Source organism: Thalassophryne amazonica, chromosome 7, assembly GCF_902500255.1.
Source record: "Thalassophryne amazonica chromosome 7, fThaAma1.1, whole genome shotgun sequence".
NCBI classification, from domain to species: domain Eukaryota; kingdom Metazoa; phylum Chordata; class Actinopteri; order Batrachoidiformes; family Batrachoididae; genus Thalassophryne; species Thalassophryne amazonica.
In genome coordinates this window covers 6,463,782-6,486,834 of record NC_047109.1, presented here as the reverse complement: position 1 = coordinate 6,486,834, position 23,053 = coordinate 6,463,782, and the positions used below count along the sequence as shown (strand labels likewise).

General features: G+C 42.9%; 1 protein-coding gene across 2 annotated transcripts in view; it reads right to left on the bottom strand.

The window, feature by feature from the left end:
• Nucleotides 1-14,068, bottom strand: part of LOC117513586 (collagen triple helix repeat-containing protein 1-like) — a 28,550-nt gene extending 14,482 nt beyond the window's left edge. Inside the window, exons 1-3 of one of the 2 annotated variants that reach the window (XM_034173756.1) lie at nucleotides 13,853-14,068; nucleotides 7,842-7,913; nucleotides 2,137-2,355 (exon numbers count right to left, since the gene is read on the bottom strand). In XM_034173756.1, coding sequence (XP_034029647.1) covers nucleotides 2,137-2,355; nucleotides 7,842-7,913; nucleotides 13,853-13,966 — 405 coding nt within the window. In that variant the 5' untranslated portion in view covers nucleotides 13,967-14,068. The remainder of the gene's footprint in view (nucleotides 1-2,136; nucleotides 2,356-7,841; nucleotides 7,914-13,852) is intronic. The other variant, XM_034173758.1, reaches the window with a different exon arrangement.
• Between the last annotated feature and the right edge of the window lie 8,985 nt (nucleotides 14,069-23,053).

Here is a 23,053-nt window from a genome sequence, read left to right as displayed (position 1 = left end):
GTATATATGTTATCACTGTTAAACATTTGTACATTTGTCTGCTTTCTCATGAGAACGGTGTTGTGCTGTTTTGCACTTCACCCTGAGAATTGGAGGAGAAAATACCCAACACCACCCCCTGCCCAGGAGAGAGGATGGAGACAAGCGAGCAGTTATAATGAGGTTTGTCAACAGAAAACATAAAATGGCATTGTTAAAACAGGGACGGAAACTCAAAGGAACAAACGTATTCATCAATGAACATCTGACCAAAAGAAACGCAGACATCGTCAGGAAAGCTCGTTTCTTAAAAAAGCAGGGAAAAATTCAACAGACATGGACATCCAACTGCAAAACATTCATCAAACTGAACGGAACACCAGAACAAGCGAAGGTTATGGTAATCAGGAACATCGAGGATCTGGACAAATACGACCAATAAGGTATGAGGACACAAACACATCACAACACCATGACACAGACCAGAGGAACCTTTTCATCTACTACATCATCTACATCTGGAGACAAGAAGGATATAACTCACAGGATTGCTGATCATGGAAAACTAGAACTGAGAACATTTAAATACACAGACCACAATGTACTGGACTTGGAGCACGATATAGACCCAGACAATAATTTCTTCTCAAATATTAATGACAGTTGTTGCTATTATACAGATGAACAGTTTAATCGGATCATTAGAACGGATAACAAATTATCAGTAATCCATTTCAACAGCAGAAGTCTGTATGCAAACTTTAACAACATTAAAGAATATTTAAGTCAATTTAAAAAAAATATTTAACATAATTGCTATATCAGAAACATGGATCAATGAAGATAAAGGAATGGATTTTGAACCAATCGAAGCAGTGGTTCACAGATTAGACCTATTGTTTCGTTTATTCTTTCTTTCTTTTGCTTAATTTTCCCCCGCTAAAACCCTAAAGAGCATACGTCTGTGAGTATTATTTACCTTTTCTATGTTAAACCGACCTGTTATGGTCTTCTGAAACAGTTGATAGATGTATTTTATAACTTAAAAACGGGAGCGACGCTAACACGTTTGCATGTCTATGGCATTTTCAATGTTAAAAGTTAGCATGAAGCAGTTCCAGCTGTCTTCACGTTCGGGTGCATTTGTTTTCAAATTGTAATATTTCTTAAATTTATTTTTGTTTATATATTAATAATCTAATGATAATTATTATATACAATTTCAGAGAAAGAGACAAAAAGAACCTGAATAGAAACACAACAGAAAATAAAATATAAAAGCAACTAACAATGAACATACATACATACATACATACATACAGAAATAAATGTTTCCTGTGAACACCTAGTGACTCTTACACCTCCATTTCATCCCTGTTTTATTTAAGTTTAATGACAGTTTGTTTCGTATTGTCAATGTGTTAATTTCTTCAGTGATTTACTCCAGAACTTTCTGCCAAACTAGAAAACTGCTGCATCCTAGTAAGAGCAGAATACTACTGGAATGAATCTGAATAAGGAAAGTTTTTTTTTTTCTCACTAAATGGATGCTGCACTCACTGCAGTTTATTGTCTGGAATAGTCCCAGATTGCATTTCAGAGCTTCTAGAATCGAAACATTTTCGTGCAGGTGGTGTTGGGGGGTAATTTTGGGTTTTGGGTCTTGGGCCACATGTAGAACAAATCAGTTTTTAAATTAAGCTTTCAATTCATATAGTGGCATCTACCTTTTTTTTTTTTTAAGGTTACTTTATACTTTTATACTTTAAGTAGGTTTTGGAGCACATACTTTTTCACTTTTACTTGAGTAAAGAGGTCAAGTTGATACTTCAACTTTTACCAGAGTGTTTTTAAACTGCAGTATCTAAACTTCTACTTAAGTAACAAATGTGTGTACTTTTGACACCACTGTGCACACAGATATTACTCATTTTATACATTTTTACATGAAAAAGCTCAAATTATTTCATTAAGTTTGATGTCACAAAAAAACGTAAAACGGTGTCCGAACCTTTTCCGCGTTGATTGTGAAGTCATCAAAGTGTGAGCAAGAGTAAAGAACTTGTGAGAAGATCCATTTTTTCCATCAAACGTAATCATTTTGCTGATGAACCAAAAATGCAGATTTTTTTTTTCATCTTGTACCAAAATACTTACAGCTACTTTTCCAAGGTCGATCCCATAATTCAGAGAGTTCCAGGCACACTGCTTGTAGTTTGGCTTCCAAGGTTCCTCAAAGATCTCACTCACGCATTCACCTTTCTCGCCTTTGATCCCATCACGGCCGGGGATACCTGGCGTCCCTGGGATGCCATTGGCACCGGGGCTGCCGTCTCTACCAGGGGTGCCTGCTGGTCCCTGCATGCAGCTGCCATACTGGAAACCAGAGCAGAATAGGTGGAAGTGCAAGAAGATCAATCAGCACAGTCTACTATCATCTGAAAGAGATTTTATTTGGCTTATTCAGGCCCGGCTTTGGTTGCATGCACCAGGGGCCTCATGTACAAAGACTTGCATGGATTTCCTACTGAAACATGGTGTATGCCAAAACCCAGAAATTGGTATAACCACCATAATATCCAGATGTATCAAAGTGTGTGTAGGCATGGATCCACACATGTTCCGTTTGTACATCCCACTGAATGTGGAATTGAGCACACATGCGCATGCACCAAACTCCTTCCTGGCCACTCCCTTATTTAAGTATGCAAATTAATGTAATTAGGCCCTGGGAGCTGGGATTCCCTCTCTGTCAGATTAGTCAACATGAACACAGAAAAGAATTTATATTGAATGTGAGTTACAGATGACTGTATATGATGTAGAGACACACAGGTATAGTTTATTTGGTACCCTGTCAAACAGAATGAACATGAAACTGGACAAAATTTAGTGTGTGTGTGTGTGTGTGTGTGTGTGTGTGTGTGTGTGTGTGTGTGTGTGTGTGTGTGTGTGTGTGTGTGTGTGTGTGTGTGTGTGTGTGTGTGTGTGTGTGTGTGAGGCTGTAAATGCTGTTGGCTCAGAGCAGCACACACACCCTGAAGTTAAAAAAGTGAGGTGCTCTGCAGCTGACAGTGTGCGATATCCACAACTTTACACATGCATTTATTGACAAGTACTGAACACAGGGAGACAATCAGGGGTCCTGTTAAGAAGCTCTGCAACTATACTTTCACCATCAAGTAAAGGAAAAGACATTAATAATAATGTGAATGAATGTGCACATGCCCAAATGTGCCCACACTGGTTTTCATTCACAAAAATTGACCAAATAAACTATTTACTCACTAAGCAGCTGCCCATCGCACACTGTGACAGTCTGCCTGCTACCAACCCAACCCAATGCATCACATATGAGTTGTACATTGATGGAATGAAAATGTTCCTTATTAACAAAAACACATTCATCATGTGTGGTGCCTTTATAGCAAAATTTGCAGCCTGTAGCTCCGATTACATTTGGGGAAACTAGGTCTCACTGCAAATTGAGCTTTAATGTTGGAAGGTGACGTACACTGGATGACATTCGGATGATTACGTTCCACACAGCTGGCATGGCTCATCTCAAGGTTGACTGGCACACTCCTTCTTCCACTGGAATGACTCTATTGCTAGGAAGCCCAGGATGGTCAGCTCATGTGTGGGCACAGACCACACCTGTCGCCATATTTGGCTCTGGGCCGACGGTAGTTCTGTGCACAACTCCAGTAACAGTGGCCTTGGTAATCGAAATTGGCTTATGAGCCAATTATAGTCATTTGCAAGTAAATCCTTGCCATTTGCAAGGTCTTTTAACAGCGCTAACCCAGCTATTGATAATACGATTTTCTTCATCACTTTTCACATGCTTTTATATCCACCTATATAACTGAAAACATGTGGGTGTGTAAATTGTTCTTAAGTGCAGGTTAGGTGAATTGGATACTTTAAATTGCCCGTAGGTGTATGTGTGGGTATGAATGTGTTATGTGACCCTGTGATAGACTGGCATCCTGTCCAGGGTGTACCCCTCCTTGTGCTCTATGACTGCTGGGACAGACTCCAGCCCCTGCAACCCTTAATTGGAGTAAGCAGTTGAAGGTGTGTGTGTGTGTGTGTGTGTGTGTGTGTGTGTGTGTGTGTGTGTGTGTGTGTGTGTGTGTGTGTGTGTGTGTGTGTGTGTGTGTGTGTGTGTGTGTGTCTCTGGTGTGCACATCACTCTGATAACATCTTGTTTTCACACTATTAACTGTTCTGGCATCACCTCTACATGTCGGCAGTGGAACAATAGCTGTAGAAACATGCCAGGATTTTTGCGTGACACAACACATAGCTCCACGGTCATTTCACTTTTGATGCATCTGAATATTAGTATGGAGACGGACGTATGCCACGTTTTTGTTCGAACGCATGCTTTGTACATGAGGCCCCTGGTCAAGTCAAGTCTGAGAGCATGCGTTGGTGCAGTGCTTCACTGCATCCATGACACCACGGAACCACCTTGGGTCCTGGATGGAAACATTTTATTCAACCATCACGAGCCGTACAAACAGGCTGCTGCAGATCTCATACACATTTGTGAGCATGAACAAACAGTTGTGACCCAAACCAAGCCAAAGCAGCAGGACCAGCGGCAGCCCAGGAAGCAGGTTATGCATTAATGAGGAACTGGAGGCTCAATGACAGCCTAAATTAGGAGGTGTCTGTTCGGTGTCTCACCGTGATTCATCATCCTGCTGAAGCTCGTGCTATGTTTAAACCCACACCACATCTTACTCAAGCTGACTCAAATATGTATGTGTGCTTGTGCCAAAAGTGTCACCACATGCAGAGAGAAACACAATGAAGATCCAAGAAGGAAGCAGGCCTCCTTGGCAGAAAATGCATATCAAACATTTTATTATTTTGAGAATTTTATTGTGGTTGGATGACATATACAGTAGTGTTCAGAATAATAGTAGTGCTATGTGACTAAAAAGATTAATCCAGGTTTTGAGTATATTTGTTATTGTTACATGGGAAACAAGGTACCAGTAGATTCAGTAGATTCTCACAAATCCAACAAGACCAATCATTCATGATATGCACACTCTTAAGGCTATGGAATTGGGCTATTAGTAAAAAAAGTAGAAAAGGGGTGTTCACAATAATAGTAGCATCTGCTGTTGATGCTACAAACTCAAAACTATTATGTTCAAACTGCTTTTTTAGCAATCCTGTGAATCACTAAACTAGTATTTAGTTGTATAACCACAGTTTTTCATGAGGCATTAATTTTGTTGGTTTGGAACCAAGATTTTGCTCCTTTACTAGTGTGCTTGGGGTCATTGTCTTGTTGAAACACCCATTTCAAGGGCATGTCCTCTTCACCATAAGGCAACATGACCTCTTCAAGTATTTTGACATATCCAAACTGATCCATGATACCTGGTATGTGATATATAGGCCCAACACCATAGTAGGAGAAACATGCCCATATCATGATGCTTGCACCACCATGCTTCACTGTCTTCACTGTGAACTGTGGCTTGAATTCAGAGTTTGCAGGTCGTCTCCCTTCTTCAGGGAGCTGAATCAGGACACGGGGAGGCCCTCGATGATTTTGTTTCATGGTGTGACATAAACTATTTAGACCTAAATGTGTCTAAAACGAAGGAGCTCATAATTGATTTTAGACGTAATAAAAGTTTAGCTACAGACAGCATCATTCATGGCAAAGCTGTGGAAAGAGTTCCTGCATATACATACCTTGGCACCTTTTTTGACGAGAAGCTGAAATTTGATGTGAATACTGCAGATATTGTGAAGCGAGGGCAACAGAGAGTCTATCTCCTCCGCAAACTGAATTCTTTCTCTGTCAGCCCTGTTATTATGTGTCGTTTTTATCAGTCTTTTATTGTAAGTCTCCTGTGTTTCTCTTTCATCTGCTGTTTTCCCAGCCTCGCACTGAAAGATAAAAACAGCTTGTACAGTATTATAAAAACATGTTCAAAGATCACTGGAGTGAAATTTAGGGATCTAACCAGTTTTTGTGACCAGCAAATTTTGAGGAAAGCAAATTGTATTTTGTCTTCTCCTGGTCACGTGCTGGCAGGTGAATTTCCCCTGTTTCATCTGCAAGACGAACCAGTTGTTAAAATCTTTTATTCCCTCTGCTATTCGTCTCTTAAACTCTTTGTAGGGTTTATATATATATATGTATATATATATATATATATATATATATATATATATATATATATATATATATATATATATATATATATATATATATATATATATATATTTTTTTTTTTGTATTGGGTGGTTACTGTGTTTTGTGTGTCAGTACACAAGCTGCTGAAACCAATTGCCCCTGGTGGGATGAATAAAGTCGTCTAAGTCTAAGTCTCAAAAACTGTCTGTGGCCCTTGGACCCAAAAAGAACAATTTTACTCTCATCAGTCCACAAAATATTCCTCCATTTCTCTTTAGGCCAGTTGATGTGTCCTTTGGCAAATTGTAACCTCTTCTGCACATGTCTTTTATTTAACAGAGGGACTTTGCGGGGGATTCTTGCAAATAAATTAGCTTCACACAGGCGTCTTCTAACTGTCACAGCACTTACAGGTAACTCCAGACTGTCTTTGATCATCCTGGAGCTGATCAACGGGTGAGCCTTTGCCATTCTGGTTATTCTTCTATCCATTTTGATGGTTGTTTTTCATTTTCTTCCACGCGTCTCTGGTTTTTTGTCCATTTTTATAAAGCATTGGAGATCATTGGAGATGAACAGCCTATACTTTTTTGCACCTGCGTATACGTTTTCCCCTCTCCAATCAACTTTTTAATCAAACTACGCTGTTCTTCTGAACAATGTCTTGAACGTCCCATTTTCCTCAGGCTTTTAAAGAGAAAAGCATGTTCAACAGGTGCTGGCTTCATCCTTACACAGGGGACACCTGATTCACACCTGTTTGTTCCACAAAACTGACAAACTCACTGACTGAATGCCACACTACTATTATTGTGAACACCCCCTTTTCTACTTTTTTTTTTTTGTTTTTACTAATAGCCCAATTTCATAGCCTTAAGAGTGTGCATATCATGAATGCTTGATCTTGTTGGATTTGTGAGGATCTACTGAATCTACTGGTACCTTGTTTCCCATGTAACAATAAGAAATATACTGAAAACCTGGATTAATCTTTTTAGTCACATAGCACTACTATTATTCTGAACACTACTGTAACTGCATTTGTGTCTTTTAAGGCATGTTGCTGTCAAACTGTACAAATTATTTGAAATATCTTTCAGTTTTAACATCTAATTATTTACAAAAACACATTTCAGACTATTTGAAGGTGAAAAAGAGCCTAATGTGACAGACAAAAGGTTCAGTGAGAAGCAGACATTCTGCTGAAGACATTAAGTTGGAAAAGCTGCTGCAACCTGGAAATGGGTTCTGCTGGATCAGTGATGCATGACATCATCTCTGAGGGAGACGGGGAGAAGGAAAATGTCCAGACTGAAGGATTTTACAGCTGAACCTTAAGGAACTCACTAATACATAGCAAAATGATGCAAACACTGTGGCTATTTTTATGGCATCATGCATCTGATTTTCACTGGGTGGAAATGTGCAAACGTTGAGGAAACGTCACTGTTTTATTCATCTAGTTTCAGAGCAGAGTAATGGATGGAACCTCTGACTTCTCTATTAACTCCCAGTCTGGGTGATTAGTAACACACAGCCCGTTACTGGAGCTGAAGCAGAACGGCTGCTGCAGTCGCCTCACGTACTTTGTGCTGAAGCATGCACTGCAACACTTAGCTCTTAGAATCCGGACTGACTGAGAAGATTCTCGGCTTCACAGAGGATGGAACATGTATGCTGGGATTACCATTTTGTGCAAATAAGCAGATCTTCTTCCTTCTCGAGTGCAGTTGGGCTTTTCTGCATCATTTCCACTGCACTGGATAAAAACAGTAACATTACATGCTTTCAATTACACCTTTTATTGTGAGGCAATCTGCAACTCACATGTCGTATATTACTGTGAAAGGCTCACAAAGCACAACTGGTTGACTCCAAAAGTGAAGAATGTGGACCGCCAGAAGCCTCTGAAAATAAACAGTTTTACTTTCATTTGGGTCCAAAGAGATTACTGAGAGAATGTGTTTCCACTTTGCTCTTTCTCTCCTCCTGTGCAGCACAACAACCCTGTGTTTGTAATTGGGGACAGTGGGGTTGTTTGTCACATTAATTTTTCTCATTCAGATTTTTCTTTTTTAAATCAGTTACTAATATTTCAAAATCCATGCATAATGTTGAAAACTCAAAAGATCTCATGGAGAAATTCACCAATTGAGCTCATGTTCATTAACAGATAATGAATGAGATACAGCAGCACAGACGTTGTATCAACGTTGCTTTTAGTTATATTACATTTTGACGTCAATCACTTTCTCCAATGTTAGACTCCCGGTAATATAACAATGTCAGAATATGATATTGATATAACATCAAAATGTGGGCAGGTTCTTCATGCGTTTTTTGATCTTTTTTAAATTTTTTTGTCAGAAATCTGTGGGATGTGTATTTATTTATGTATTTATTTACATAAAGCGGCAGGTGTGTTCCTTGTTGATTTTAACATTTATTGCAATAAGTTGAATATTATATTGGATATCTATGGGAATATCTATCTTGAGCCACTGTTAGGATTTCTACGCTAACCCTCTGGGGTCAAGAATGGCAACGTTTGAAGATAGTAGGCCCTAGTATCTTAGCCCTAGTAAAAGCAACTTTCCGCAGCACCCTCTAGTAACTAGGGGGTGCTGCGGAAGGTCGCTTTTGCACATGCACCACCAACCTAGCAACAAGCCTGGCCAGGCACAACAAACCACAACACCATTTGGAATCTATGTTCAGGTAGCCTAAGTAACACCATGGCCGAGAAACAGACGAGAGAAGACAACAATCACGAACAGAATAGCAATGATGTAGAACTGGTGTCCACGATGGCAAGTCATTTGTACTTAAGTTAGCTCTTTTTGTCATCCTTATAACACATCTTCACCCACTGATATCTTTATTTAGCTTGATGGGTTTTGTGTGAAAATGGGTGAAATGTAACGGCTTGATCTGTGTTTCGGGAGGCCTGTTTTCTTGGCAATTGTTTTTTGGTTCCTTGTGTCTGATTTGCAGTCAGTTGCCCAACAGTTATACACAGGCATGTCTATCATCTAATTCTTTCAAAAGATTGATCAAATTTAAGCATAATCTGTAGTTTCAGCGGCAGAAATGTCCTACAGCAATGACATGGACATCCGAGCTCTGGATAGCCAAAAACTGCCACATTTACAGCCGGGTATCACAAAAGACCTACCGCAGAGATCCATGGATCTTCAAATGTGAAAACCATGAAAATGTATAACAAACCATTTTTTATAACTTAGAATGCAAATATATATTGTAAATTTCAAAAACATATGTAAAATGTTGCAAACAACAAACTTATATACAACTGTTTACATTAAAAAGCAGGAAATGCTTCAAACAGTTTTTTGTGCAACTATTTACAAAACAATAAGATGCCACACAAATTATTTGTGACACTTAATAAACAATTCTTGTCCAACACAACACAGAGGGGACACAGGACTGACCAGGTGAACAACAAGAGGACTGTCACTCATCCTGTTGTCCACCTGGAAGCAGTGTTGGCACTTCATTCTGCTTTTGGTGGCTTTTTGGCCAGGATCTCCTCAGTAACCAAACACATGGGTTGATGGTAATTTTTGACTGGTTTAGGTCATGCATTTTTCCACCAATGATAAAGGGGAAGTTGTATTTTTTTCCCTGCAACTGCTGCGGTGAGAAAGAAGAGAACAAGGACGTGAAAGTCCCGTTTGCTATGTGTTTCTGTAAAAACCGTACTGTACCAAAAATGGCCATAATATTCAGGAAAAAGCATGACATAAATTAATAATCATGATTGGTGTATTGGATGGTACATCTGCTTAATTCGGTCATGTGTCTTTGATGCGTCTTTGTGTCAAAGAACTCCAGAGGTTTAATCCAATTTTCAAACCCAATGTATTTTCTTAATTGATTCAATGTAAGACTTCAACATGGACACACAGATTTAGCTTAAACCGTGTGTATGAACATTTCTACACAAATTATGGAATTTATTAACTTAAACTGACGGGCGTAAAATATGAATGTATATACTTAAGTAAATACACACATAGCTCTGACAGCTGGGAGACAGCAAGCCCTCAGAGCTAATGGACAGAATGCTGCAGCTCCTGGGAGGACACCGGCCAGACTTTTTGTTCACTCACCTATTCCTGCACCAACTTTCTCCTCAGGTGTGCACAGCGCTGGCTAACACCACGATCATGAACTGCCGTGGCTGGCGGAGGAGGCTGACAGATTCTTCCTAGCTGGCCAGCACCACGGCATGACAGCAGCTGCACTCGCCCCAGCACACGCAGCTGCAGTGGCTCCACATCATGCACCAGCACCACCCCTGGAGGAAGCAACACTCATGGTAGCTGTGTCTCTCCCTCCACAGCAGCGCTGACAAACTGGCTTCTGTTTCTACCACATCATGTTTGGAGCCAAAGCCAAATGCTGCCACTCACCATGCACCCATCAGCATAAGGGAAACAGCAGGGCTGGCACTCTTTATTAGCCATGAGCGTTGGCCACACCAACAGGCTGCTGTTTATCCAGGAAGACATCTCAGGTCGACAGTTCCTGTGTGACACCAGAACACAACAGAGCATCCTGCCAGCATCCAACCTCAATGTCTTGGCGGATGGAGTGGGCCCACCCCTCACAGCTGCCAAATGGCACTTCCATACACACATACGGCACCCAGCACATAAACTTGTGTTCTGGAGGACAGACTTTTAACTGGGACATCATCACGGCCATGGTCACCGTTCCCTGCCTGGGTGCGGACTTTTTCTGTGCACACAGACTGCTGGTGGACATCAAAACATGCTGTCTGATCAATGCCACCACCTTTTCTTCTTACAACTGCACCCTCAGCAGTGTGGGGTCCATCAGGTTGTCCACCATGTGGTCGCAGGTGGATGTTTTCCACCACCTGCTTGGCGAATTCCCCGCTCTCACGCAATCCACTTTCTCCAGCCCCACTGCCAAGCATGGAGTGGAGTACTACATCACCGCCACGGGCCTGCCGGTGTATGCCCATGTAAGACGCTTCGACCCAGCCAAGGTCAGCATTGCCAAAACGAAGTCCAACAGCATGGAACACCTTGGCATCATCCGCTAGCTCCAACAGCCCATGGGTGCCACGCCTCCACATGGTGCCAAACCTGGCGGCAGATGGCGCCCATGCAGTGACTACCGCCAACTCAACGACGTAACAGCGCCAGACCGCTACCCTGTGCCCCACATATAAGACTTTTCTGCACACCTGGAGGGCACAACCATCTTCTCCAAGGTAGACCTCATTCATGGATACCACCAGGTGCTGGTCCACCCACAAGACATCCCCAAAATGGTGGTGATCATGCCATTCAGACTGTTTGAGTTCCTGAGGATGCCTTTCGGACTTAAAAAGTTGTTCCAGCGCCTCATGGACTCTGTGCTACGTAACCTGCTATTCCTGTTTGTCTACCTGGAGACATCCTGGTGGACAGCTCCTCCCAATTAGAGCACTTGTCCCACCTACAGATACTTTTGGAGCTCCTCAGCCAGCACAGCCTGATAATCAACTCTGCAAAGTGCCAGTTTGGACTCACCACCATTGACTTTCTAGGGCACAGAGTCACAAACGATGGTATTGTGACCCTCCTGTTTAAGGTGAAGCCGGTGCTGGAAATCCCACGACCACCCACTGTGCAAGCCCTGCAAGAGTTCTTGGGAATGGTAAACTTTTGTCGCTGTTTCATCCCCCAAAGCTGCTGCAGTCATGTGCCCTTGTACGAGGCTCTTAAGGGGAAAGCTCTGAAACATATGGTGGACTGGTCAGCAGAGAAAGATACGGCGTTCTCCAATGCCAAAACAACCTTGGCTTCTGCGACAATGCTGGCACACCCATCACCTGACGCCCTCATATCCATTACCACGGATGCTGTAGACTACGCAGTTGGCACAGTACATGAACAGTGGGTAAACTGAGCGTGGCAGCCCCAACGAGCGCAAATACAGCACCTTTGACCGGGAGCTGCTTGCCCTGCACCTCACCATTTGACACTGACACCTCTGCACGCTACTTGAGGGGTAGCGATTTACAGCTTTCATCTACCACAAGCCGCTGACATTCACCATGGCCAAAGTCTCAGAACCCTGGTCTGCCTGCCAGCAACAAGCTTGCCTACATCTCAGAGTTTACTATGGACATCCAGCACATTGCCGGCAAGACAAACTCTGTTGCAGACTGCCTCTCCTGAGCCTTGACGGCCACCATCCACCTCGACCTGGACTACAACCACATGGCTGCAGATCAAACCACCAATGAGGAGGTGCAAGCACTCAGATCACTGCCCACCAGATTACAGCTTACAGACATCACCTTCGGTGAGGGCAGTGTCAAACTGCTCTGTGACGTCTCCACAGGGCAGCCACGGCCAGTCGTCCCCACCACATGGAAGCAGCGTGTCTTCAACACTGTGCATGGCCTTTCCCACCCTGGAGTGAAAACATTACAATGGCTGGTGGCAGCAACGTTCGTCTGGCACAGGCTCAAAAAGGACACCAGAACCTGGGCAACCTCTTGTGGCGCCTGCCAGCGCTCCAAAGTTCACAGGCACATCAAGGCCTCCTTGACCCACTTCCCAGTACCTGAACGGCGGTTCGACCACATTAATGGACGTTGTGGATCATGATGCTCAAAGTCACATGCTAAATGCAAGTCAGGGCAATGCAAACCACTTCCTTTCTGCGTCCTGTCCTCTTGACGCAGAAAAAATTAAACGTTTCATTTTTGGCGTCGGATTCGCTTCGTCCTTTGCGTCCCTCGCGCTGTTGTGGCATTGAGCTACATCGTCTTGGCAGTGGGTTGCTTCCATGTGGGTCATCATGATGCCGGCTTAAGATGCTGCCTGAAAGATGGTGCCTGAAAGTGATGCTTCAGTGTTTTACTTATCTGTGATTAATGCACATGCTCTGTGTGTTTGAATGTAGAACTTGTCTCTGTTTATTGTTTCTGACTCAGTGTCTACAACATGATGAAACTATTTAACTTCAAGAGAGATTATTATTATTATTGTTGTTGTTGTCATTTCTTTATGATATCAAGAGAAAATCACCCTATTGGTGACTGTTTTAATAGCACATTCTATGTAGCAACACATTAGCTGTGTGACAACCAACCCTGTTCTCCCCTACAAAATGTCGTCCTCTGAAGACTCCTGGTCCCTCATTAAGTTTGGCCACTTGTAAAAGCTGTTTAACATTTTAACATCATCATACCAGCTTCACAACACAAATTTTAATACCCTGCTGCTGTATTGTAACCACTTCCAAAGAGGCCAGACAGGAAAAAAGCAGGCAGTCCTGCAGCTTCTTGCTTGATTTTTTTTTTCTGCTCAATCTGTATGTTGGACAACAGCCAAACCTGGAATAATCGAAAATCAGTAGAAAAGCTTTGAAATCATATTTCTCATGTGCTGCGCAGGCTTTCATTGGACTGCACTGAGTGTGGATAGAGGTTATTAAAAAGAAGGGGGAAAAAACAACAACAAAAAAACCCCTGCTTCCATTTAACATTTTACTTTATCTTTTGGAAATTGCAGCTTCTAAATCACTGCAGTGAGGCAAAAAAACATTAAAACTGCTTCATATAGTAAATATGATTTAAGAACATGCTGACTGCATAACTGCTTTTTAAAAAAAGTAAATGAATCCTCTAATAACTTTCTCTCTTACCTTGTCAAGGTCAGGCTCCTTTCTGTAGCCTCTATTTTTCACCTTTTCTACACCGTAAAGAGGTAAAATCACACAGAGCAGCAGCAGCAGGCGGGCCACCAGAGGAGACATCATACAAAGGACAAGGACAACTCTGTGCTCACACGCAGACTTCAGGAGACACTTTGGCTCCAGTTTTAGTCCAGAGGAGGGCCAGACCAGAGGGCTGAGTCAGGCCACTTAGGAGAGAGAGAGAGAGAGAGAGAGAGAGAGAGAGAGAGAGAGAGAGAGAGAGAGAGAGAGAGAGAGCAGTTTGGATACACAGCACTGCTCCTTTCTGAGTTGTTTTAAGTTCATTACTGAACACTCATCATTATGAGGTTTTATGTGAAGAGTCACACAAATAAATGATAGAAAATTACCAATTTGCACTTATGAGCTAACAGGTGTGGTGGCCAAGTGGTTAGTGCACTTGGTTTCAGTGCGGAAGGTTCTTAGCTCAAACCCCACACTTGCCACCTTTCTCCTGCCTAGGAAGGCAAAATTTGTGCCAATTCAACATGTAGATCCACCTTAGGTCTGCTGTGGCAAACAAGGGAGCAGGTGAAATATGAAATAATCATATGAGAGTATTATGAAATGTAATATTACTGTCATATCATTATTATTGTTGCATATTATATAATGGCTAAGTTGATTGGTGGTTTGTATGTCATGTGACATGGATTATTCGTACCATTTGCCATTGTGTTCCATTTACTGTGCAATTTTGGTGCTATATGTTTTGTGCTATTGCACGTTGCTACCACCGGGTGCGCTTACACTAGCAGCAACAGTGCTTTGCTTAAAACAAACATGGCGGGGCTTGTGTTGGTGACAGATGATGATTTGAATGAGATTAATATTATCAGTACACCGTAAGCTGCCTGGAGGCATCTGCAGTGTTCGCTGGGACATCAGTAACTGAAGCAGTGTCGGATGAAAAGCTTGACAAATTTCTATCGCAATTTTTCACTGGACTGAGGAAAGCAGATGGCAGTCTGTACATGAAGAAGTATAAATCTGGAAAAAAAAAAACTTTTTTCATGTTGTCATTATGGGGTTTTGTGAGTAGAATTTTGGGAGGAAAAAGGAATTTCATCCATTTTGGAAAAAGCCTGTAACAAAACAAAATGTGAAAAAAGTGAAGTGCTGTGAATACTTTCTGGATGCACCTTGTTGGATCTATGCCACAAAGGATTAAGGCAGAAGGGAAAAGTGGGGCCAACCTGGTCTTTGAAAGGTGTACCTAATAAAGTGGCCAGTGAGTGTATATTCCTCTAAATTAATAATGTGGTTTTGCTCCTTTCCTCATTGATACCAATTCATACATACCAGAACTTTTTCTAACTGAACGTGCACACACACATGCAAAACATCTGTGGGTTCTTTGAAAATATGAAAGGCACATTCCTTCAGAAAAACTATAAAGTTTCAGTACGAGTACACCTCAACTGTGTTCAAAGGTCTTTGGAGATATGCAGAAAACAGACAAAATGGAAAATTAACAGTTCAGAGTCAACTTTGGTGAATCCAATTAGTTCAATTCAACTAATTCAATGAATTGAATTAGAAAACAAATTCAATTTGACATAAAAATCAACTACATGAGTTTTATGTTGTGCACAATATACACTCAACAAAAATATAAACACAACACTTTTGGTTTTGCTCCCATTTTGTATGAGATGAACTCAAAGATCTAAAACTTTTTCCACATACACAATATCACCATTTCCCTCAAATATTGTTCACAAACCAGTCTAAATCTGTGATAGTGAGCACTTCTCCTTTGCTGAGATAATCCATCCCACCTCACAGGTGTGCCATATCAAGATGCTGATTAGACACCATGATTAGTGCACAGGTGTGCCTTAGACTGCCCACAATAAAAGGCCACTCTGAAAGGTGCAGTTTTGTTTTATTGGGGGGGATACCAGTCAGTATCTGGTGTGACCACCATTTGCCTCATGCAGTGCAACACATCTCCTTTGCATAGAGTTGATCAGGTTGTCAATTGTGGCCTGTGGAATGTTGGTCCACTCCTCTTCAATGGCTGTGCGAAGTTGCTGGATATTGGCAGGAACTGGTACACGCTGTCGTATACGCCGGTCCAGAGCATCCCAAACATGCTCAATGGGTGACATGTCCGGTGAGTATGCCGGCCATGCAAGAACTGGGACATTTTCAGCTTCCAAGAATTGTGTACAGATCCTTGCAACATGGGGCCATGCATTATCCTGCTGCAACATGAGGTGATGTTCTTGGATGTATGGCACAACAATGGGCCTCAGGATCTCGTCACGGTATCTCTGTGCATTCAAAATGCCATCAATAAAATGCACCTGTGTTCTTCGTCCATAACAGATGCCTGCCCATACCATAACCCCACTGCCACCATGGGCCACTCGATCCACAACATTGACATCAGAAAACCGCTCACCCACACAACGCCACACACGCTGTCTGCCATCTGCCCTGAACAGTGTGAACCGGGATTCATCCGTGAAGAGAACACCTCTCCAACGTGCCAAACGCCAGCGAATGTGAGCATTTGCCCACTCAAGTCGGTTACGACGACGAACTGGAGTCAGGTCGAGACCCCGATGAGGACGACGAGCATGCAGATGAGCTTCCCTGAGACGGTTTCTGACAGTTTGTGCAGACATTCTTTGGTTATGCAAAGCGATTGTTTCAGCAACTGTCCGAGTGGCTGGTCTCAGACGATCTTGGAGGTGAACATGCTGGATGTGGAGGTCCTGGGCTGGTGTGGTTACACGTGGTCTGCGGTTGTGAGGCTGGTTGGATGTACTGCCAAATTCTCTGAAACGCCTTTGGAGGCAGCTTATGGTAGAGAAATGAACATTCAATACACGAGCAACAGCTCTGGTTGACATTCCTGCTGTCAGCATGCCAATTGCACGCTCCCTCAAATCTTGCGACATCTGTGGCATTGTGCTGTGTGATAAAACTGCACCTTTCAGAGTGGCCTTTTATTGTGGGCAGTCTAAGGCACACCTGTGCACTAATCATGGTGTCTAATCAGCAACTTGATATGGCACACCTGTGAGGTGGGATGGATTATCTCAGCAAAGGAGAAGTGCTCACTATCACAGATTTAGACTGGTTTGTGAACAATATTTGAGGAAAATGGTGATATTGTGTATGTGGAAAAAGTTTTAGATCTTTGAGTTCATCTCATACAAAATGGGAGCAAAACCAAAAGTGTTGCATTTATATTTTTGTTGAGTGTATATACCAGAACTGTCAGACATTTAAAACAAAGGTTCTGTTGGGAATGTGTCGTAGCACGGACCCACAACAGGGGGTGCAAATGAACGGACAATGAATAAGCCAAAAAGGTAACAATTTAATGTTGTGATAATACACAACGAAATGTACAGTAATTTGCACAGTTAATGTAACTCCAGGTGACGTGTGGGCAGGCTCGAAGATAGGAGACCCCCGACGAAAGAGAAGCTGCGTCCCACACGGCTTCCACCACCAACGGTCTGAAGAACACCGGAGCCGCCAAGTCCCGAATCCCCAGGTGGCCTCTGTCTTCGGCTGTCGACCCTGGTACTGCTGGCAGAAAGCAGAAATATGATGAGTGAGTGTGAGTCCGCACACTCAGTAATTCTCAGTCCGAACACCTCCAAATCACACACACTCGTGCAGCTCCTGGTCAACCACTTATCTGAGATGGGGTGTGAGGCGAAGCCGTCGCTGTCACACCAAACGCCAATCCTCTAGATAAGGCAACACTCCAGGAAAACGGCTGCAATAGAAGTTCAAGTTATTACACACACAGTGTTAGTCAGCAGAGAAATTACCTTGGTAATGGTAGTCGATTTCTCGGCGGGGAGGTGGAGTTGCAGTCCGGCTTTTATGGTGGTGATGATGAACGAGTGACAGCTGGTGCAGAGGATGAGTGACAGCTGTCACTTCTTCTGGGTCTGGCGCCCTCTCGTGCTTGGAGCCTGCACTCCAAGCAGGGCGCCCTCTGGTGGTGGTGGGCCAGCAGTACCTCCTCTTCAGCGGCCCACACAACAGGTTCCTCATGTCAAAACTTTGGAAATATCAGTGCAGACATTAGTACAGTAAAAGACTTCAGAATGTTATGAAGAAACATAAAATACTTACTACAGTCTGCATTTTTCCTAATGTGCATTCTACACATTTAGTCCATTGGTCTATTTAAAGTAAGTCTAACATTTGTAACATATGCTGTAAAAACCACTAACACTTGTGTTCATACTGTACAAGGTCTGTTAGAAAAGTATCCAACCTTTTTATTTTTTCAAAAACCATATGGATTTGAATCACGTGTGATTGCATCAGCCAAGCTTGAAACTTCGTGCGCATGCGTGAGTTTTTTCACGCCTGTCGGTTGCGTCATTCGCCTGTGAGCAGGCTTTGAGTGAGGTGTGGTCCACCCTCTCTGCGGATTTTTATTGCCAATAAAATGTCTGAACGATTTGGAGCTTTGCTGCATCAATTTTTTTCCAGAAACTGTGAGAGACCTCCAGGTGGACACCATTCGGAAAATTAATATGGCTTTCAGGGATGATTTTATGGGGATTACACAGATTAAGGAGTAATCCAGACGGTTTAAAGACTGCCCACAACTGCTGAGAGCGTGGCGCGCTCCCAGCCCCTATCGACAGGCTGACACCCCGCTGAAACAACCAGATCATTTCCAACGTGAAAGCTTTGTTGATCCGGGACCTCGTCTGACTTTCACAAAAAGGCTGAAGATGTGGACATCAGCACTTTTTCGGAACATTCCACCGTTACAGGAGTTTTTTTCATGGAAAGAAAAGTGGAGGGACGCGCCACTGAGCCGTTCATTACGCGGGACAAAACCACCTCGGTGTTGGTCTCACAGGACGGCTTAAAGGTGGATTTCAGATGGATTCTGGTTGCTTTTCAGTCATGTGATTATCCGATTGTGATTGTGCATGAGCTGGACCTGCCCCAACATGTCCTGGAAGGCTTCATCACGGCGTTGCTTTGCACCATGCAGCTCCACCGTGACGCGCGGTGGAGCAGCTCCTCTTTCCATGACAAAAACTCCTGTAACAGTGAAATGTGCCATTCATTTCTAAACTGGACACTGTCTTGATCCGGTATGTCGTCTGACTAGTACAGGAATTGTGAAAAGAGTGGACATCAGCATTTTTTCGGCACATTGAGACAGACGTGCGGAGGAATTCCGCGCACCGCACATCCATCTGGGAGGAGACCCCGGGGAAGACCCAGGACCAGGTGGAGAGATTATATCTCCACACTGGCCTGGGAATGCCTCGGGATCCCCCAGTCGGAGGTGGTCAGTGTGGCACAGGAAAGGGAAGTCTGAGGTCCCCCGCTGGAGCTGTTGCCCCCTGACCCGAAACCAGAAAAGCGGTTGAAGATGAGTGATGATGAGTGAGGATTTGCAACTCATTGTATTCTGTTTTTATTTACATTTTACATAACGTCCCAACTTCATTGGAATTGGGCTTGTACACCAGAGGAGTCCAGAACCTCAGGCAGCTGCTGCTTTTGATCCTTGGTCTCCTCTGGAAGCTGCTGGACCAGTTGGGGGATGGGGTCTTGGATGCTACTGTCCACCTGGAATCTGCATCCGAAAAGTCTGCCAACAGAATCAAAACAAACAGAAGTATGGGTATTATTACAAATGCCTGAAACAAAGCCAACATGCATTCTTTTATTTTGTACCTGTGTGTGAAACATGCACCCCATGTTGGCACTGAGGCTGGTTCACACTGTTGCCTCATACCATGAATGTCATGGGATCGCGTCCCGCCTGCTCCTATTTATGTGTAGTTTGCATGTTCTTCCTGTGTCTGCGTAGGTTTCCTCCCACAGTCCAAAACATGTTTATTTAGGGTCTGCTCCTTTCTCTGCCCCTGAACAAGGCAGCGTCTCCACACTGGAGTTGGTCCCCGGGTGCCGGACTGTGGCTGCCTACTGCTGATAGTGGTTGGATTGTGTCTATGTGTAATTTGTAAATTGTTTTGTAAAATGTGTCTGTAGCATGGCCCAAGCAGAGGGTCACCCCTCTGAGTCTGGTCTGCTTGAGGTTTCTTCCTTGATGTAGCTCTGGGGGTTGGTAAGGTTAGACCTTACTTGTGTGAAGCACCTTGAGACAACTTTGTTGTGATTTGGCTTTATATAAATGAAAAAAAATGAAATTGAAATTAATTATGATTGTTAAATGCAGAGGACACATTTTATTGTATAGACCAGTAGTGGGCACAGCTAACTAAAAAGTTAGCTTCCATAACTGGTAATCAGCTAACTGAAAAGTTATCTTTTTTTAACACTCAACCGATAAACTGCCTAAAAACTTATCGGAAGCTACAGATAATGTTGGGAAAGTGTAGTGACACGGACCCACAACAGGGGGCGCAAATGAACGGTCAATAGATGAGCCAAAAAGTAACAATTTAATGTTGTGAATGTGCACAACGAACATACAATCACAGAATATCATAACAGTCAATACACAGAGGTGACGTGTGGGCAGGCTCGAGGATAGAAGACGTCTGTCCTGAGAAGAGCCGGAACCACACGATTTCCGCCGCCCCAGAACCTGGTGAATACTGGAGCTGCCAAGTCCCGAATTCCCAGGTGATCACCGTCCCCGACTGTCGGATCTGGTACTGCTGGCGAAGAACAAAGACAGTCAAGTGTGGGTGTGTGTACACCCAGTAACAATAATGGTGGGAATGCCACCTCCACCTCTCATTCAATATGTTGCAGCGGTCTCAGCTGAAAAGGAGCGCCGTCTTGCACAGCCTCCTCACAAACGACCGGTTCTCCTGCAAATTCTCACAATAACAGAGTTACAAATCTCACAAAAAGGCTGAGAGTATTACCTCCTATGAAGTATGATATCTCGGCAACGAGGTGGAGATGACGTCTGGTCTTTATGGAGTGAGATGATGTTGAGTAGATGGGTGACAGCTGTCAAGAGGTAATGAGCGACAGCTGTCACCCCCAGCTGTGTCCATGGCGGCAGCGCCCTCTCGTGCCTGAAGCCCGCACTTCAGGCAGGGCGCCCTCTGGTGGTGGGCCAGCAGTACCTCCTCTTCTGGCGGCCCACACAACAGATAACCGATGACTTTAAATTTTGCCTCTCATATGCTCTCAGCTGCTAAGAAGCTGATTTTGAGTTTAAACACCGCCAAAGCTTTTGATAGAATCAATGACAAACCCAAACAGCCAGTGCTTGTCATTGTGCGCTCTGCCCCCTGCTGTAGGAAAGCATCATTTACTCTGACAGGATACAGTGGTCCTGCAATGAGGCAGAGGTCTTGAAATGGAAAGCAGGTTTGAATTATGGTTTTGCTTTAAAAATAAAATTATTCCAGATAGAATAACTACATTAATGTAAACTCTTAAAAAATGTACAAAGTGATATATAACACATATCTGTTCATTTTAAAATAATGCACTAATGCTGAAGATTTGAACATTATCACACAGATCCCCAAAGGGGATTATGGGTAAACTAAGCCTCCGCTCCTACTGGTTGATTGATTCATTCATTCTATGTAAAAAACCAACACAAGTGAATAAATGTAATGTGTGTTGGTGTTTACAAATAAATGTGCTTTTGTAAAGTATATCATTTTTTTCATTTGTATAAAAAAGAAAGAAATTTTCAAGATCCCACTAGACAGCACCTAAGCGCACGCGTGATGACATCACAGCTCTGTCCGGTTAGGGAGACAAGGTTTCTTTCAATAACAAGAACTGTCAAAAAACTTTCTCGTGTGTGGTTGGAGTTGTGTGGCGATAGGAATCGCAGTTTGAATGCTTGAATAACGATGTCAGTCGCACAAAGAAATCAAATAATAGTGAAAACATGTTCGGTGCGGTGTCATAACGCATCAATCAGTTGCTCCGTGAGGCGTCATAACATCCTACCGGTTAGTGGCTCGGTGTGGTGTTATAACAGATCAATCAGTCGCTCCGTGAGGCATCATAACATCAAGCCTGGTTCACATGGCAAGATAATTAGGCCGATATCGGACCCGATCTTCCCCTTTCGACAATCTTAAGGACGCCCCGACAATCGTGATGACACTAAATATAATCTTATCAGATATTCCTGCCGTGTGTGGTTTGTAAGAGTGCTCTGATGTGCTCAGAAGGACGTGAGGAGCTAAATGTGACATGCAGCCAATCAGAAAGCGAGGTGTCTGACCTGGGAATGTTCATGTGCGAAATCTGTTTGTGTGTGTTGTTTTTACCGTGTGGCTGACACCACACGCTGTACAACTAAACCTGTCAGATCTATGATAATTTCAGCTTTTGGAAAAGCAACCTGGGCTTCTTCTGGCATTTTTACATAAAACAAACACAATAACAATGTCTATAAACCCAGAGACTATATTCACGAGAGTTTTAGGCACAATATACAAAGAGTTTAATGCTGTTGTCCGTGTGGAGCCTGATCAGAGTGTCTCAAATGCATTTCTCCTGTTGTGAACTTTTACCCATAATGCACTCCGCACACACCATGTCCACACTAAAACCTTTAAAATTAGTGCATTACTTTAAAACTAAAACATATATCTGACATTTATAAAACTTCAGTCGTGATGTTAATTTAAATAACTTGTCTGAAATTAGTTAAAATTTTAACCATAAGTTAAAACTCAATGCCTCTGGATGACTTGGGTGATATTGCCAGCATGTTAGTATGGAGTCCAAAAAAAAAAGTTTTTTTTTTCATGACCAGTTGTCCTTTGCCTGCAGGGGACAGAAAAGTTTATTCTGGAACCAGCTTTTCTCTGTTTGTAGAGGATAGAACTGTGCATCTAGTACAAAAAACTACATCTGCAAAAATGTTAGCAGTCTAAAAATGATTGGACCAAAGCTTATCGGAAGATAATTGGCCCGATGATGGTTTTCAAAGTTATCTGAAAAGCTAAGCCGATAATAAAAACATTATCTTCAATGGTTAGCGGAACTGTGCCCACCACTGGTATATGCATATGTAGAATGACAATAAAGATGCTTCTTCTTCATCACCCATTGAGGCTTTTCAGGTTTCAAATCCCGCAAAACTTCGGAGAGGTCGCCGTGCTGCGAGATCTCAGTAACACTGAGAACTGCATTGAGACGCTCTGATCGGGCTGCACTTTAACCGCTGCACACGGACAACAC